Source organism: Amphiura filiformis, chromosome 4, assembly GCF_039555335.1.
Source record: "Amphiura filiformis chromosome 4, Afil_fr2py, whole genome shotgun sequence".
NCBI classification, from domain to species: Eukaryota; Metazoa; Echinodermata; class Ophiuroidea; order Amphilepidida; family Amphiuridae; genus Amphiura; species Amphiura filiformis.
Window position 1 is genome coordinate 62,301,927 of NC_092631.1, and position 20,630 is coordinate 62,322,556.

At 35.2% G+C, this 20,630-nt stretch overlaps 1 protein-coding gene across 8 annotated transcripts in view; it reads right to left on the reverse strand.

The window, feature by feature from the left end:
• Positions 1 to 20,630, reverse strand: part of LOC140151174 (uncharacterized) — a 124,189-nt gene that overhangs the window by 99,094 nt on the left and 4,465 nt on the right. For all 8 annotated transcript variants that reach the window (XM_072173429.1, XM_072173428.1, XM_072173423.1 and 5 more), the window contains exons 3-6: positions 20,034 to 20,131; positions 9,194 to 9,295; positions 8,658 to 8,726; positions 1,072 to 1,267 (exon numbers count right to left, since the gene is read on the reverse strand). In XM_072173429.1, coding sequence (XP_072029530.1) covers positions 1,072 to 1,267; positions 8,658 to 8,726; positions 9,194 to 9,295; positions 20,034 to 20,131 — 465 coding nt within the window. The remainder of the gene's footprint in view (positions 1 to 1,071; positions 1,268 to 8,657; positions 8,727 to 9,193; positions 9,296 to 20,033; positions 20,132 to 20,630) is intronic.

Here is a 20,630-nt window from a genome sequence, read left to right on the forward strand (position 1 = left end):
ACGATTCGTGATACCCAATGGTGCTGCAGTTTATGTGGTTTAGAAAGCAGAGAATTTTATTTCAATTTTATATACGCCAAAATATTTTCTGAATTTAGTGGAAATGAACACTGAATTGATGGTGAAAATTGTATGTAAAATTTACACAGGTCCCCACTAAAGATTACTGTTTCGTCTTTATGGGAATCTAATCTTTTTTTAAATATCTGAAACAAACTTTGGGGACCTATATGGACTTCTACTATAAATTGCAAAAATCCAGACCGTGTATACACGAAGAATAGTAGGGACCACTTGGCATGTGACGTCATTGCCCGGCAGTATGCGCGCGCATTATGGCAATTTCCATTGTTCTTTGCCCTGCAGTGTGCGTACGCATCGTAGTTTGCTAAGGGCACGTGCATTTTAAATCGCCCGCCACATTTCATATAGTACAAGAAAGCCATTGAAAGAAAGAAAGAATGGCAACGCCAATAATCTAGAAAAGATATTAGACTTGGTTCACAGACGTGCCCAAATTGTTGTCTATCGAAAAGTTTAGTTCGCATATTGGTGGAAAATTCGAAATATGCGATATTCCGCGTTTCGGTACTGATCTTTAAAACATCAATTCTCTCGGTGTATGATCAGGTTTGCAAAAATGCAATTTGTAAAAGCAATCTTTCGAGTTTGTAACACGAAAAGTTTTTCAACTCGGTAATTTATTATAGATGTTTAATGAACATCGTGTATTTCACGCGCGCAACGCGAACGGAACATTAATTCAGTTTGACTAACATTTCCATCGTATGAATTGGATATTTTGTTTAAAAATTCTTCCTTAGATGTTGGTTATGATTACACCTTACAAGGTGTTCAAGTACATTACTGTTAAAGTACATTACAATCGTGTGAACAAATCAAATTTTTGAAGAAAAAAATGTTGCAATATTGCTTTCAGTCTACCTGCCTCTTGACTTGACAAATTACACAATTATTGTATCGCTATAAGTAAAGTTAAATCGTGCAAGTAATGGTATTTGAGACAAGTGTATGCGATGATATTAAATAATCATTCTTTCATAATCGTACCTGTAAGTAACCGCTTTTAATTGCCCTTCGTCGATGTCAGCAAAGAGATTGAATGAGTTTGGGTCGTAGCTGTCTGTGTTTTCAGCAAGGAAATACCTACAGTTGCCTTTCAAGTAATACAGTTTATCGTCAAAGGTATCAATGACATCACCCAAAGATACTCCACAGACTCGAGTTGTTGATGGAATTCTTTCGGCTATAATATACAACAAGAGTTAAAGTGTGTTAAAACATGTAAAATGTATCGACGCTGGTGAGAAACACCCCATATGTATAGGTCAAATGCAAAACCGCATATTTCAGATATGTAAAAAATGGGTCCAGTACATAAACATTATAAATATGTGCGTTAGGAATTTTGTCAATTTATTTTGCATATCAACTTTAAGCAAATATTCAGACAAACTTCCTTGTCATCTGTTAAATAAATATAATAACATTTGCTGAGGAAGACGCCCTCAATATTTTTCAAAATTCTGTTTTTACATGTACTTTAATAAACTAGCATACCCTGCAAAATTCAAGACTCTACAATCAACGAAATTAATAGTTGCCACACCTTGACAATATGTTGGAACTCTTCATTGCCGCTCTGATAGTTCAGTGAAATTATTATTACTATGTTTGATGAGAAGTACAAACCTTCTCCTTTTCTCCTTTCCTCCCCCATTCCCCCTCAATCAATGTTGGGGAGACTGGAGAGCCCAATGTAAAAAAGTACTTTTATCAACATTGAACTTGGGAGACGGGTGACGATTTACATTTAGTATGCCAGAGTGTGCCAATTAATTATCAATATTATTTAATGGATAATTATCAAATTTCTGTAGCTATTTATAACACATCTGCTTATAACACATCTGGCACTTACAATATATTAGTGGAAGAAGGGCCCAACTCCAGCTCGTATTAAGACCTGCACCATTGCCATGGAAACATCATATATAATTTTGAATGTATGTCATATTGTATGTTCATGTATTAAAGGTCCTCTGAAGATGAAAACATTCTGTCTATAAAACTTTTCCAAATATTGAGTTTTTTCATAATATCTCAAAAACAGTTTTGATGGAGTTGGGCCCTTCTTCTACTCAGGTATTCAATTTTATTAGGATTACAAAGCATATAGTCTACTCCCATATCGTGTGCAATATGAAGTTCATAATTATGACATTTCGTTGTTGAATTATGGGTTCAAAACGAAATTTAGATGAAATATTTTGCAGTTTAGAGCCTAATACGATGACGTAATTTAGCATAGATATTTTCAGTGACCACTTCCTAAATAAACCAATTTATTTATCAACAAATTTATAATCATTTCAAAGCATATGGTCTACTCCCACATCGTGTTGAGTTATGACACACAAACGAAATTTAGATTATGGTTAGGAAATTTACCCACTATTAAAATTTAGCAACTCATTTTGTACGTTTGCTAAATAATCGCATGCGGGGGATCAATCACTACCCTACGACACTCCTTAGAAAAGATATGAATGTTTAAGTACCAAGAGGTCGACAAATAAAAGCCTATTCAATAGTTTTAGAGCTGATTCACTAATCCAAGACGGTTTCATTATTCCCGCCTTTTCAATTTGAATTTAAAGCATTTTCCTTGATGCATGTTGGATAATCCTTTACTTAATATTGTGCAGATGAATGATCAAAGACAAAGGTGAGTGGATACTAAGACATTTACGTTTTTAGAGATGGGTTTGGAAAAGGGATTCAAAACACGTCATGATTACAACAGTTTGGAAGATACTGTATGTTCAATATGTTATCAAAACAGAAGGAATTCTTTGACACTCTCCAGACGCCATGATCTTAACCCCTTGGAGAACCTTTGGGATCAGCTGATGAGACGAGTCAACAAGAAGATAAAGGCAGAAACAACTCAGGTGGGATTGCGTCGCATCGTTATCAACAAGTGGAACGGGATTGAGCAAGGTAACATTCGACGCCTCATTAGGAGCATGAGATGCCGCGTGGCTGCTGTAAGAGAAGCTAATGGTGGACAAACAAAAGTACTGAAAGAAAAAGAGATTAATCTCAAGTGAAGTTGGAAGCGGCAGTATGATGCCTGAAATGTGATGAGCATGCAAGTAAACAAAAAACGTTATCTGCATGTTTGTTGTTTTTTGTGTTCTTTTATGTTGAAAACTTGAATAGGCCTTTTTTTTTGCAATTTTTATTTTTCGACCTCGTGTTACTAAAATATTCATATCTTTTCTCAGGAGTGTCATAGGGTAGTGATTGAGGTGTCCAAATGCGCAGGACAATCACCCGCATGCGATTATTTACCAAACGTACACAATTTGTCGCTATATTTTAGTAGTGGATAAACTATAAAGAAACTTTTTTTGGCGTAGTGTATTTTGCGTTCGCCTCAGACAAACAACGAAATTAATAGTTAGCACACCTTGATAATATGTTGGAACTCTTCATTGCTGCTCTGATAGTTCAGTGAAATTAGTATAACTATGTTTTATAAGAAGTACAGACCTTCTCCTTTCCGCCTTCCCTCCCCCATTCCCCCTCAATCAATGTTGGGGAGACTGGAGAGCCCAATGAAAAAAGTACTTTCGTCAACATTGAACTGGGGGAGAGGGGTGACGATTTACATTTAGTATGCCAGAGTGTGCCAACATTAATTTCATTGATTGTAGGTGCTGTAATTTAGTCACAATCCGAGATTTTGAATAAAACACAGGAACCGTCGTTTTATTATTATGATGGAAATATAAGTCGAACGCGTACTCGATGTTCATAACACATTACGTACATGTGCCATAAAAGCTGTTAAATATAAACACTTTTTATTCGCGTTGGCGTGTGCGTTCCCATATCGCTCAGCGTATACACGCACGCGAGAGCAGAAGTCATTGTAGCGCGTCTCGGAATATTCCAGACGTCATTGTGAGTTATTCATAACCTAATGTATAAACGCGATGCTTGCGATCCAATAACATTTAGTTATTTGTGAAAACGCGAACGCAAATGACTGCAAAATGTGAAAATGTTTGAAAGTAAATTATTAGTAATGCTGGTTTCATACTTTCCTGCCGCTTTGCCGCTCTGAATTGCTGAAGATGATTTTGCGTCACTTCGATCAAAGTATTGTAGCATAGAATTCTAGCTAGAATACGTTGCTTCAATTGTGTCCGTTTGTCTGCAATGCGCGTGCGTCACGCCGCTCAGGGGCAAGCGGCACAAAAGTATGAAAAGAGTATGAAACAAGCATAACCTCCGCGAGCGCCAACAAACTGCGCGAGCGCTGGCTGCCGTATTTGTATGCCGTGCTGCCATATTTGCACATATTGTGATGCGCACTTTTGTCATTGGTCGTCCTGTTTTAGCCTGATCGATTCTTGGAAGAGGGAAGTTGTAAAATATCATCTATTTTGACAAATTTTTGAGCAAACGTTTGTGTTATTTTGTAAAGTGAAGAGATCAAAGTGACGGTTATGAATGAGGTTATTAACATTGCATCGGTAATATGTCGGGCATTGTGAAAAATCAAAACATTTTGCCTTTGGACCCCGGAATATCGGTTCCAAAGGCAAAATGTTTAGATTTTTCACAATGCCTTCAAATAACCGATGCGCAATTATTAACTTCTAATTGAAGACTTCACAAAAGGTAATATAACTTTAAATTTTCACGGATCATTTTCAAATTTGCCGTGAGGTTGCTCAAATTTCAATAGATTTGTGGTTATAATGTTACCAAATATCTTTGGAACAAGAAAACCTTCTTAGGTCTGAAAGTCACTAACAATCTTTCTTTCATAACTTTTTTCGAAAACATATATTATATTTAAATAAGTAATAAGAACCGAGTGTCTGATTTAATTGGACAGACAGTAGTTTCGAGATGTACTGGCTGCTGCTGAGTTTTTTTTCTTTCACACGCACCTGTTCAAGTCTATAGTATGTCTGTATGTCTTTTGTGACCGTGGGCACAGGCACAATGGGTCATTCGCGAAAGACATACTACTGGCTTGTACAGGCGCCTAGCAACAAAGAACATTAGAGTCACGCGGTAGCCGTGACCAGCAAGTTTAAAAAAATAAACGACTGACAAAGAAGACTAAACAGATGCTCCTCCTGTGCCGCGAAACTATCCTCAAAAAGAGTTTGGAAACTTTCAAAAACGGCTGTATATCAGAAATTTTTGAAATCTACCTCCATATTATTTCATATCAGTGAAAACATTGTTCTTTCCTGTCAACAATGACACCTCATTTGTGACGATAACGTATTCCACGACTGAGTAATTTTCTATGAAAGACAGAGAGGTCTCAAAGAATATGTGCCAAACTGAGCATTGCCTGCGCTCATCTCATTGTTTTGAATGAATGAATGAATGGATGAATGAATGAATGAATGAATGAGTGGGTTAATGCATGACTAAAAGAATGAATGGAAAGTTGTTTGCAGTATACCATTTTGAATGAAAATTGCCAGGATGGGATTAACAGTTCTACAGGTGGATTCAAATGGATCAACGCAAGTCAATCTCTCTTTACTTGCTGGTCACTTCTTCATAGTGGTCATTTGCAAGAAAGTTCTAATTGATCAACCATGGTTCGATTATCAGATCTGGATAAGGCTCGAGCTATTCAGCATCGAAGTGGTTACGTAATTCTCTTGGTTACCGGATCACGCTACTTTGGTATGCCTTCGAGTGCCATATACTTTATGTGGTGATCATTTCGATCGTGGTTCATTACTCTAGCGCGTGATCCCGTTGACATAGTAACATTACGTAACTTCGATACTGAATTGGTCAGCTTGAGGCTGGCATACCTCGGAATCGAGTTGCGGCAACCTTTGGAGTTTCCAGCAGTATAATCTCCAAGCTAAAAGCCCGGTTTCGTCAGACTGGAGATGTCAAAAACAGACCTAGAAGTGGCCGCCCAAGATATACATCGGCTGCAGAAGACCGGTGCATCAGGTTGGCAGCATTTCCAAACCGTTTTTAATGAAACAGTGTGATATTCCTTACTCATGTTTACTGATGCAAATTACGCAGACAATAGCAGATTTGGCACATTTTGTTTGAGACCTCCTTGTCTTTCAAAGACAGTTACTCAACCATGAAATAAGTTATGGTCACAAATTTGGTGCCATGTTTGACAGATTTGACAATATTTTTATTGATATGAAACAATATGGAAATAGATTTCAAATATTTATGATATATAGTCGTTTTGGAAAGTTTCCAAACTTTTTTTGAGGAGTTTATATTTACACCTAACATTAAACCACTTCAGTTCTATTGTTCTATGATATTTTTCGCTAAACCATGCTAAATGGGTTTTTTACAGTCCCAATTGTAATATCTTGACAACTCATTAATTCAAAAGGGGACACCATGCACCAATCCTACAGTCAATCATTGTTTGATAATAAAGAAATTTTTTTGCTTTATTTCACCCGGTATTTCATAGCGAAAATTAGTGGAAAATAATACTGATCCAGAATTTTTGGACACGTCTAGAGCTCTAGTTGGGCTTCACTTTCACACTACTTTTTTCAGATTCACTTCCAATTATACCCTAGCATTTCCTGTGATACCCTACATACAAATTCTGAGCCCCATTCGCCAAAAATTCACAATTCTTTTGTTCTTTCCGGACGAAGCATCCATTCATGTAATAAATGCTCCACTTCGACACAGTAATTTACAGGAGAGTCCCGTGGCCTAATTGCTCGGACGTTCGACTCCAGATACGCTGGCCGGAGTGACCGATGACCAACTGATTTTTTCAATGTTTTATTAAACAATTAATTGTCATTTATCAAGGATAACGTAAATTTAAACATCGAGTGCTATTGTGATATTATTAAGCAAGATGTTTGATTCTCAGAGCTTCTCAGCGAAATTGCTTATTATGGTAGATCAACTTAACAATCAGTATGTCTTGAAACTACCCACTTGCGACGTTATGCCCATTTTGTGATAGCAGGTCACATGTAGTATTATAATAATAATACATCTTGGTTTATATTTACACCCGAAAAATAATACTTGTGTTATTACGCCCCCACTATTTATAGTGGTTGAGCACTTTCGACTACTTTTGGAGTAGAGACTCTGCTGGAATGGCTAGGTTTGTCCTGATTTTGACACCACAGAATGTATATACATGTATATACATTTGCGTTGAATTGAAACCATGACAAATTATCCGTCTGATGATCGGTATACCCAATGATCGTAAGTGAGGGTATGCTGTGAAACTAGTAGCATAGAACAATACCTGGAAGCGTCACTAGAAATTAGCATGAGGCCGCATTCATATGTAAATAGCGTATTGTTATTTAAATTTGTGCCCAGACGTATTGAGGGCGACAGTCATGTTATCCAGACAGGGAATGTCTTGATGCGCCAGGCATGTCAAATTGCTGAGTGAATGTGTATAAATCCCCTTTCTGTATAGGTAATAAGCTAGTATATTTCGTGTTCCAGTTTGTTATAACAAACAAATAAGTATTATATTAAATATATTAAGTGTAAAAACTTTGAAATTGACGTGAATTTGAAGTGCAGAGCTCCAAATCTAGCTAAATCGTGTAGTGTGAAATTATGCTGTGTGACCCCTCTGCGTGGTAGAATTATATTCATAAAACATTGAATTTAACATATAATATGGGCAGCCAACCACGATTTATCAGCATTTAAAAGATATATTAATTAACAAAGATAAATAATCAATAATACAAATGACAATTTAACTAGTAAACAAGTCTGAAATCTTAAAATGTTGCCACGTGATTTCCCGAACACATGATATGTCAACATGTGACCATTATTCAGATTTACCGTAAGTATTTGGAGTATGGTGCACGGCTTGCAGGCAACTGTGTATTTCTTTCCCTCCGTATAAAATCAATAATTCATGCTGGGAGCCAAGTAACATTCTGTCTGCTTAGTGCAGATTGGTATTTAATTTTACTTGAGAGCATAATATAAATACATAAAGACGAATAAGGCGCCATGATGGAAAGCTATGGAAGGTCAGGTCGGGTATCAAAGGTTATTTTAACTTCAAATACTACTTGTGTGTCACACCTTGCCTCTGTCACGTATTTCCTTCATATTATTGACCTCAAGTCCTAATTTTGACTTTGCTATTGCAAAATGTCATTTCATATCAAATTAGTAGACTTTCTTTGAAAAAAAACATATCACTGGTGCCTGATGGGAATACCCGTCCGCCATTTCATTAAACTGGATCGTTTTCGCCTGGTTTGTGCCCAGATGTATTGGGGGCGCGCTATACTCTCATTGAACAGGTAAAGTTCGCAAAACTAACAGCGTTGTTATTTGACAATATCAATTAACATGATCCAAGGGGTCGAACATGAATTATTCATAACGGATCGATAACTGGCCTCACTTTCTAGCTAGTAAACCAGCGGAATTTTTCATAGGTTTTGCGTTGCTAATAGAACAACCGTGAATTTAGTGTCACCCCCTTACTAGTAGTAACGGTTGCCTTTTCCAGAGGTCTATACTTTGAATCGGTTTATATTTATATATTTAATTCTGCGGGTGCGCTTTGTGTTACTTACCTCTAGCAATTTCTTGGTATGTTGGATCCATAGAATTACGTTTCCGAATCTTTAATTTCATATCAATATCTAAGATAAAAAGAACATATTACTGGTCATCATCATCATCATCATCATCATCATCATCATCATCATCATCATCATCATCATCATCATCATTATCATCATCATCACCAAAAACATCATCATCTTCATCAAAATCATCATTATCATCATCATAATACATAATAATACATCAATGTTCCTCAACGAATTAACGCAGTCCCTTATCTTTTGACCCAGAGCAGTAAAATACGCGTATGTCACAAAAAGTATTGTTTGGCATTCTTTTCCTTGTTCTTTATCGTCATTGGTTTCTCGCTTCCAAATAGCTTTTTAGCCTAGCTTGATCGTTTTGTTTGATCCTGATCCCATCAGGACCCATGTGTGTCTCCACAGGAGCGACCGTTTATATAAAACAAACAGATTCTATGGAACAGCATGATGCATTTTTATATACATGTAGATGTATACCCAACAGCATCTTCTATACATACCAATAGGCTGATCACATTTATCGCCTTCCATTCCTTTTGGACATTTGCAAACTCCACCGGCTGAACATATTTGATAACTCTCGCAAGCAGGGTTACATATAGCTTTAAAGTGAAACAAAAATATTTAAAAAAAACATGCATAAATGTATGACAAAAATCAGCATATCGTTTGATTGGTAACACTTCTGTTTTGTTGTTGTTATTGTTGTTGTTGTTGTTGTTTTTTGTTGTTGTTGTTGTTGTTTTGGGTTTTTGATGTTGTTAAAAGTCAAGTTTTCACTCAAACTAAATATACTTGAATTGAATAATTTGAATAATTGCTGTATCATATAACAGTTTACTCGTTTCTTTGTTTGTGGCTATGGTACAATTAACCCAAGCAAAAGATTCGTCGATGTTGCTTGATCTTGTCAATGCATATGTGACCGTACAGCACGAATGAGCCGTAAATTCCCTAAATTGTATTCTAAGTTACAGTGTAAAATGTGTACGAAGGTCGTATTCATCGGTAACTTAAGCTGGCGCGACATCTATCTCATTTTTATAGTCAAACACCAATCAATAATCCTATTGTTGAAGTGGATAATAAGCTTCTACCTTAGATGGCTATAGACATTTTAATAGCTCTGGTCTTTGTTTGCTTTGGCTAAATCCTGTTCAAGTGGTGGGTTACCAGGTATTGTATTTTGTATAGGTATGTATAACCGACAAACAATGAGAGAACTAAACTTTCTTAACCCTCGTTGACTTGGGGATGATTTGAAATGACCGCCAATTATGACTGTTTGATATTTATTGCCAGCAATGTGGAAAAAGTGTCACATGTAGAAACGAAAAAAGCTATAATTTTGTTGAAGGAGCAAAGTTTAACAAATCATAACCCCGCTTCTGGATATCGTTTGAAGTCATATATACCATTTTAAAGCTTATGATGTATATTTTATAAACACGAAATAAAACAAAATTGACCGGGGGAGAAATTTACGGCTCATTCGCCGTGAACGGTCACATATTATTGTGGTCACTAAAATGACCTAGGCCAAAATTACCTGCTTACGAGTTCACATAACATCAAACACGCAAACACACTGCTTATTATATATAACAACTTATGATTATTAATTAATTAGTGCAGTATCATGAGAAATCCGCTCTAAATTGATATTAAGGGCTTTGGTTCTAAAAATGTTAGGCCTTGTTATGTAAATAAGATAATTTCACGCTTCATGACTTTCACGCTGGATTTTGATTTTTTAATCCTTACCCTATTTTCTGTGCACAAGGGCATTCCTATGCACGTGAATGCACATGAAAAGAGTGTATCGCACGAGTATAACGTGCGATGTAAATATTGCGATAGTTGAGTTAAGGGATCTGGAATGAGTGTTTTGAGCGTTTCGACAGTATTTTTTGTGGGACATGAGAGCACATCAGACATATCGAATTGCATTCTGAATACGAATAATGTCTTTCTGAAATCAAATAATTTTCATTTTTGGAAATTCACGATATAATACAAATTTTTTATGGCAAATTATTAAAATTTGATATTTTTTCACAATTTAATGATATATTCTTAAAGTGTATGTAGCTGGGAAGAAAAGCCGACGATCGTTTGAAAATTTTGACCTTTCATATTGAAGATATGGATAATAGTGTCATCGCCCCGATATCTGCATGGCAGAAATCGCCATGGTAGGTTGAATCCACCGCCACGCATGGCCATTTTGTTCCGACCTGTTTAATAGTTTTGAGACGCATAATGGGCCGAAGGACATCTGACTAAGGCTACTGACAATTGCCCGGTGACTGACCTCGCTGTGTGAGTCGAGCATGGTACGCCATATGTCATATGCTTTTAGGCTACCCACGATTGGCCTATACACTGCGCTATATAATTCGGCACATATAAAATCAGAATTATTGTCAGTTTTTGAGTTCAAGACGCAAGCTTCTTTCTCAAGACGCAAGCTAACGACTATCATATCTGTTCAACACATATATTCAAGTGCAAGGAACCACATCTTGTTTCTTTAGACGAACTCATTTACGGGAGATATTCATCATTTTTTCGTTTGAATATCAAAATCGTGCATAGCACATTCACGTGTATCGATCCCGGGTATTGATTTTAGTGTCTCTGGTGTACCAAGTAATTATTAGCCAGGTGATGTCGGTGTGTGGATTTTTTTCCCAAATAAGACAAAACATTGATCGTCGGCTTTTCATCCCACCTACATACACTTTAAGTATAAATGATCATATTTATCAAGTTTACTTCGAGTACTGTTAAATATCAAAAATATAAATTTTTAATCATTTGCCATAAAATGTGTATTACATTGCGAATTTCAAAAAATCTAAATTATTTGATATCAGAAGGACATTCTTCGTATTCAAAATGCAATTCAATATGTCTGATGTGCTCTAATGTCCCACAATAAATACTGTCCAAACTTTCATACCCCATCCCTTAAGGAATGCAATGTGGCTGTCAATCAACTAACAATGCAAAATCATACAAGAATCAATCTTAAAATTACTACAAAGAATATTTTTAGCTATAATTATTTACTTAACCAAGCTTGCATGGAAATCTTGATTGGCTGAATTTCTGGTGAGATTCCGTTGATGATCTCAGTTCTTGATCCAAGATCCGGCAATATCCTAGATCCTGTCTACCCAAGGGAAACCCCTGGTCTACATGGTCTACCACAGTCTTAGTCCGAAGTCCTGATGACTATGTTTTCACTATCCTAGCTGCTACGCGAGTGTTCTCCAAATGGTCTTCTATGTTTACCATAAGCTCCTCTCTCGGAGTTATCACAGTTCGGTAACGGAGATATTATTGAAATTTAACACTTTGATGTTTTGCAAACGTTCATTCTACAAATCATATACTTTGAAAACTGGCTTGATTTATTGTTGTTAGTCTGTTATGTACGTTTAACATAGCAGACTATTGTCTGTCCAATTAACTTAGACACCCAGTTTTTGTTACTTATTTGAAAAAACATTCACTTTCAAAGAAAGTCATGAAAGAAAAGTGTTAACATTCGCTGATTTTTGTGTTTCCAAAGCATTGAGTGAGAGTTTACCAGAAATTCTATTGAAATTGGAAGGTTTTTCTCAACACTTTAAAAATAATCCGGTAGAAGCTGGGTACATTATTTTGGAAGGTCTCATTATACAGATTTGTAGGTATGGTGATTTTGGATAGTGAATGGATGAATAGTAAATTAATTATACTCCTCACCAAAAACATTTTATAAAAATGAAAAATATAATTCAGTTCATAAAATGCAGACAGTGTTTCTAATTGGCATATTTATTCTCAGTGTACTAACTCAGTGATCCAAGCTGTCCCTTAACCAATTACAACAATTCAGCGCGGTATTTGAATCTTCTTCTGTGCATGCTTTTGGCTTGGCCCAATTCTTAGAAAATACAAATTGTATGCCCTATGAATGTTCTGATGCTATTGGTGAGGAGTATAATTCACAATACACTCCAGATGCATAGTAACTTGCCCTATCATTTGTTATAATGCACTAACTGTGACATCTTTTGAGTTATACGCTGGCGAAGTTACGTAATTAATCGGATTAATTGCCATAGCAATAGGTGAAAACAATTTTGAACATATCGCGCTGGACTACGAGCAGGTTACACTCATCACCTGTGCATGTCTGCACTCATAGATTGAATACAATACTGGTCTTTTCAAAGCTACTAATCGTACAGGTGCAAGTGATCAGCATGATAATGGTTCAATGCAGAGGTACCGCGTGAACGGATCAGTGCAGCGCGGTATATTCAAAAATAGTTTTCACCTATTGCTATGGTAGTTAATCCGATTATTACGTAACTTTGCCAAAGTGAAAACTTTTCGAAATATATCCTAAAAACCGGGTGTCTAAGTTATTTGGACAGACAATAGTCTGTTATGTACGTTGTTAGTCTGTTATGTACGAGTCTACACACTCGCTATGAAATGATCAGTGCAATTTTGGCAAGCTCACTATATATCTTTCGCAAGATGCTATGAACAACCAAATCACAACAGTTTAAAATAGTTGCTAAGTAGGCGAATATTATTAAAATATACGCTAATAATGCTGAATTTAATTAATTCAAATAAGTTTAACATCTGTACTTGCCGAACTTAAATTATGCACATAATATATTTCAATATGCAAAGCTATGCCGTGATTGCTTTTTATCAAAATAAAAACACTTTACACGATTATTATTATTATTATTATTATTATTATTATTATTATTATTATTATTATTATTATTATTATTATTATTATTATTATTGTTATTATTATTATTATTATTAACATTATGTGCCCCAAAAATATTTATATAATATTGAATGGCTTTGAGTGTGATACAAGAATATTTTTCTATCGAGTGCAATATATTCTTGTATCATACGAAAATAAGCATTCATATTATTATTATTATTATTATTATTATTATTATTATTATTATTATTATTATTATTATTATTATTATTATTATTATTATTTATATCAGAGTCTCTGCGGTAAAATGACAATTTAAGCTTACCTAGCCACCGGGCCTAACCATTGCGTATTATGTAGGCCTAAGCTTACCTTTTGACAGTAAATGTTTTAATCAGTATGTTTGATTAAAGAAATAACATGCGTTTAAGCAACATCTGTTTTATTTCGGCAATAAAGTTCGCACAACCCTTATTTTAATAGAGGTTTGATTAAAGAGTACAATATAATATATAATAAATAAATTTTGGATTTATAAAGCGCCTTTCTCCCGATCTTAGAGCACTCAAAGCGCTGTAATTTCACTGCAGTGGTGAATCATCACAATCAGATCGCATCGAGCATGGAATCGGGATAAACCAAGTGCACATGAGTCCTTGGGCCGCGCCGGGGCTTGAACCCGGGACCTCAGTGGTGCAAAGCGAAGGAACTACCGCTGCGCTAACTAGCCTTCCCAATAAAATGGTAGACGACATCGACAAGGCATTGCGAGGTGGCTGTCGAGCAATGATCATAAAATTTGCCGGAATATCTGCTTTAATTTCCGTATACATTATTCAGGTGTGTAGCCAGCAAGCAACGGATAATACTGAATTACATGACAGGCGATTATAGAGAGGTTTTGGGAGCTTTACAGATCGATAATGTTAGCTTCGGTTCGCGGTTATAGAGAAGAAAATATGCCAAAGTAAATAGTGCTTGATTGTCTTGTCAACTCAAAGAAGAAACAGACTGACATAACTCCATCAACGAACTGTGGTATTTTGCTGCATGAACTAACATAGTGTGTTGTCTGACTGTCAAGTGGAGCAGATAGCTAATTGTTCAAGTGATCACCGAGAGAGAACTTACGGTTAACATAGAAGACCATTTCGATAGCACTAGCATAGCAGCTAGTGAAAACATAGTCTTCAGGACTTGGACTGAGACTGAGCCCAGGAGTTTCCCTTCGGTAGACGAGATTTTGGACATTGCCGGATCTTGGATCAAGAACTGAGACCATCAATGGAATCTCATCATAAAATCTGCCAATCAAGATCTCCATAATAAAAGGAAATCTGTTTAGTAAGTCCAAGTTTAATTCTTGCGTGATCTTACATTGTGATTTGATTAAAGGAAGTGTCCGGCAATAACAACATTATGTCTTATATGTTAGAAAAATAATTATCAAGCACGAATCATATGGTTTTATTTAAAACAATGTCATATTAACCATAAAAACGAATAAAAACAGCCATCTCTCAACACGCGATATTCAAAATTCCCGCGCCGAAATTTCTAGAGCAGTGACGTCATGGTTATTTGTGCTCATTTGTCGTCAGGCTTCATTGAATTATTAGGAAGTCATTGCTCTAGACAATTTCGGCGCGGGAATTTTGAATATCGCGTGTTGAGAGATGGCTGTTTTTATTCGTATTTATGGTTAATATGACTTTGTTTTAAATAAAACCATGTGATTTCTTGATAATTATTTTTCTAACATATAAGATATAATGTTGTGAACGGACACTCCCTTTAACAGCCATACTTCACTAATTGATCAAAAAAAATCACAAGTTGTTCAATATATTAAACGGTGTGCTTGCGTGTTGAGTGAACTCGATAGCAGGTGATTTTGGCCTGGGTCATTTAATGGCAAACACAAAAATGTTTTTAAAACGTTTTAAACATGTTATATTTTGGATTTTGGTTTAGATAAAAACGTTTTAATAACATTAAAATGTCGGGTTATATATAGGTCATGGAAACGTTTTAAAACGTTTTGTATATGAAAACACACTACAACAATATTTACACAGCCGTGGCGTTAGTCTTTTTTCTTACAGGTTCTTCTTTCTTCTTCTACTTCTTCTTCTTCTTCTTCTTCTTTCTTCTGCCAACTTTTACATTTGCTCTAACACTCACATGCTCACATCGATTTTGACCTAACTTGGTCACAATGTTCATTGACCGTGCCCCTACATGTCACATGAAACTCGTGGGGTCAAAGGTCACGCAGGGGTCATAGGGGTCAAAAACGTGATTTCAACTAAAAATGCATCTTCTCCCACAAATTACGTAGGTCAGTGACGCCACTTGCACACATGCATTGTCATTACCCAGTGTCTACGGGTGTACATAGATTTGGGGTCAAAGGTCATTAAAGGGTCACTTCCGGTATAAAACGAAATACCTTCACATTTTTATTAGCTAAACAAAACATAGGACAGTAACGGTATGTTCACACATGAATTGTTGTTATTCAGTGTATCTCTGGTATTTTTTTATTTGGGATCAAAGGTCATTAAGGAATCACTTCCGGTCTAAAAAGAAATGCCTTCTAAATGCCTCTTCTGGCATAAATAACAGCAGAGTGATGCCACGTGCACACATGCATTTTTGGGGTCAAGGGTCATTAAGGGGTCCCACCACGGCTGTGTTCGTGGTCTTAGACCACAGCTATGTCTAGTTTTAAATGTTTTCAAAATGTTATTGTAAAATGTGTTTTGCCAACATTTTTTGCCAATTATTTTGCACTTAAATAATATTATTGTTATCAACAAATGTTTGTGAATGTTATGAAAACGTTTAATACCCTTTATATGTCCTTTATATAACCCGACATTTAAACGTTTTCTGCCAACCTTTTTTAAACCTTTTGCGAATGATGTCGTTAACGTTTTGTGTTTGCTGGGTTAGTGACCATAACATTATTAATTAGTAGGCATGTGTATCGATGATTTGCTCAAAACCCTTTACACTTTGTGGATGGGGCTCTTCATGTTTGCATGTTTTAAAAGTGCTCGATAGTATCCCAGCAAACCCAAAACGTTTTCGACATCATTCGCAAAAGGTTATAAAACGTTTAAATGTCGGGTTATATAAAGGGTATATTAAGAGTATAAAACGTTTTTATAACCTTAAAAAACATTTTTTGATAATCTACTGCTCAGCAAACAAAAAGTGTTACAGAAAACGTTTAAATGTCGGGTTATATAAAGGGTATAAAAACGTTTTAATAACATTCCAAAAACATTCTTGAAAACTTGATACAAAACATTCTAAACAGAATGTTATTTTGGGGTTGAAAAAATATTTTGCGAAAAATGTTTGCCGAAAATATTTTCAATAACGTTTTAAAAACGTTTTCATGACCTTTATATAACCCGACATTTAAATGTTATTAAAGGGTTTTGAAAAAAAAAACATTTTAAGAACATTTCTGTGTTTGCTGGGTTCAAATATTTTAACATAATGTTATTTAAGTATTGACACAATATTTGGCAAAAATAGTTTACAATAACATTTTTTGAAAACCTTTAAAAATATTGTTGTAGTGTGTTTTCATACAAAACGTTTTAAACCGTTATCATGACCTTTATATAACCCGATATTTTAATGTTATTGAAACGTTTTTACCTAAACCAAAAGCCAAAAGGGTCACTTCCGGTATAAAACGAAATACCTTCACATTTTTATTAGCTAAACAAAACATAGGACAGTAACGGTATGTTCACACATGAATTGTTGTTATTCAGTGTATCTCTGGTATTTTTTATTTGGGATCAAAGGTCATTAAGGAATCACTTCCGGTCTAAAAAGAAATGCCTTCTAAATGCCTCTTCTGGCATAAATAACAGCAGAGTGATGCCACGTGCACACATGCATTTTTGGGGTCAAGGGTCATTAAGGGGTCCCACCACGGCTGTGTTCGTGGTCTTAGACCACAGCTATGTCTAGTTTTAAATGTTTTCAAAATGTTATTGTAAAATGTGTTTTGCCAACATTTTTTGCCAATTATTTTGCACTTAAATAATATTATTGTTATCAACAAATGTTTGTGAATGTTATGAAAACGTTTAATACCCTTTATATGTCCTTTATATAACCCGACATTTAAACGTTTTCTGCCAACCTTTTTTTAAACCTTTTGCGAATGATGTCGTTAACGTTTTGTGTTTGCTGGGTTAGTGACCATAACATTATTAATTAGTAGGCATGTGTATCGATGATTTGCTCAAAACCCTTTACACTTTGTGGATGGGGCTCTTCATGTTTGCATGTTTTAAAAGTGCTCGATAGTATCCCAGCAAACCCAAAACGTTTTCGACATCATTCGCAAAAGGTTATAAAACGTTTAAATGTCGGGTTATATAAAGGGTATATTAAGAGTATAAAACGTTTTTATAACCTTAAAAAACATTTTTTGATAATCTACTGCTCAGCAAACAAAAAGTGTTACAGAAAACATTTAAATGTCGGGTTATATAAAGGGTATAAAAACGTTTTAATAACATTCCAAAAACATTCTTGAAAACTTGATACAAAACATTCTAAACAGAATGTTATTTTGGGAGTTGAAAAATATTTTGCGAAAAATGTTTGCCGAAAATATTTTCAATAACGTTTTAAAAACGTTTTCATGACCTTTATATAACCCGACATTTAAATGTTATTAAAGGGTTTTGAAAAAAAAAACATTTTAAGAACATTTCTGTGTTTGCTGGGTTCAAATATTTTAACATAATGTTATTTAAGTATTGACACAATATTTGGCAAAAATAGTTTACAATAACATTTTTTTTTTTTTTTTAAAAATATTGTTGTAGTGTGTTTTCATACAAAACGTTTTAAACCGTTATCATGACCTTTATATAACCGATATTTTAATGTTATTGAAACGTTTTTACCTAAACCAAAAGCCAAAAGATTTTGTGTTTGCTGGGTAAGCACATATATACTAACTATCAAGTTTTTACGGTATATTTGATATGGAGAATACATGAAATGTGGATATTTAATATAAAGGTACAAAATCATCAAATGTTGTTTTTCAGTGCTTTGTGCCCAGTTTTGACCAATAATAGCATTTTACATGGGATTTTTTAAGTATACGAATTAATAAGTGAGATAAAATTAATGTTTGGCTCATAAACGTCGACTACCACATTCTTCTTTGACCTATGGTAGTTCTAAGTGGTTTTGGGAAAATGTTAGCAAACAACTGACCCTTGTTTTTAATCTTTAGTTATTTTTGCATTCCAAAGCTTTATTGATATACAAGACGTCTTTAATTTTAAATTTAATAATTCTTTTTAATAATTCTTCATGAATAATCTTTACGAAAGCTTCAATAACCAAACAAAAAACAGCAAAAAAAACCAGACAAAGTTATTCCATCTTCTCGGAGGTGGCAACTCCATCTTTCATCAGCAAGAATGAGACTGTGATGTTGATCATAGTCAACAAAAATCACTCACAAATGACATTTTCAACAATAAAGCTAATGTGTGGTACAAAAATGATGATTTTGTTACCACGTGTCATGTATTCTTCACACCAAATATGAAGTTTCTACTTCATCTAGTTTCAAAGGAATCTAAAGCCAGTCAAAATATCACATTTTTTGGGGTAAAAAAATGAGAAAATCCTTAAATGACGTGAATGTTGCATAGATACGGAATAGAACGCACAGGTTACTTAATAAAATTGTCAACATAGCAGAAAAGATTTCACAGACTCTTTTGAAAATTTTGATATATAATTTGTCCATCTGACAACAAAATATTTAAATAGTGCACTGCTACATGTAGTACTTTTGTTAAACCGGCCCTTTTTAAAACTCAAAACCCTGAATTTTAATAAACACAATGCAAAAATTAGATTTTAGAAAACGACGAAGTATTTGACATCCAGGGTGGGTGGGTGTGTGGGCTTCTGGAAGTTTTTTAAAAAAAACAACAACAAGACTACAACAACAAATTCCCTACTATTACCAAAACAAACAAATATATCCTGCCGTCTACCTAGTGCAAAAACAATGCCCCTTTTTCTCAACTACCTCCGGAAGTAAATGATGCGTTCCTTAACCCTAACCCTCCTGAATACAACAAAATACTACTTGATATATGCGCTGTTCGTGCATGCATCCCACGTGGTGTGATGACGCAATCGCCCTAAGTGATATATAGGCACGGTTTCGCTGGCCAGCGAAGCCCAAGACCCGTGGCAAAGTGTCGCCGACCGAGTGCTTGGCATGCGAGGGGTCTCGGGTTCGAATCCCACCCAGAGCAAACAACTTCTTTCTTTCTTTTCTCTCTTTATTCTTTCCTTCTTTCCCTTTCCGTCGCCAAAAAGCCCCTAGGCGGTTAGGGTTAAAACCTAAATCAGATTGTCTTTTCATTCGTTCTTCTAAAATTAATAGGGACTGAAACTGTGGTCAAACACCACTTTTGTTTTACGTGATTACAGATGTCAGGGCTATACTCCCATCTAGGTCTGAATCGTACCTATTAGAAGATAATAATCATTGCAAAAGGAAGACTTACGGATATTGCAAGATTCTCCCATCCAGTGAGTACAGCATTCGTCTACAGTTTCATCAAAACTTCGTAGAATATCTCGTTTTGAAAATCGCGGCATAGTACTGTGAAAATTAATATAATTATCATATTATTACACCGGTATTATGTTATTATGTCATTACATCAAATACATCATACGATATCTTAAAAGATATAAGTCGTCTTGACACGGTCGGACGTGAGGGCAGGTCTGCACCAAAAACACAAAAACACTTTTTAAACCTGCAAGACACTTCAAATATGATGTCAAGGACATTTGGGTTGAATAAAAGCAAAACATGCAAAAATTAGCTAATTTGCATATTTTGTTGACGGCCATCTTTGATTTTTGGGTATCAGCTTTCAAAAGAGTCCAGGTACACAGCGAAACATGTAAGGAACATAATTCATTTTAAAATGAAAGATAATAAACAAACCTAAAAAATGTAGTTTTATAGAGGGCGCTATTGAGTGCAAAATATCCATGTTTTTCTTTATTTTAGAATTGTTTTTCCTTTCATTAATATTTTCCCGGCTGAATGGTCTCTATCTTCGGCCCATAGACATCAATCAAGTTAATAC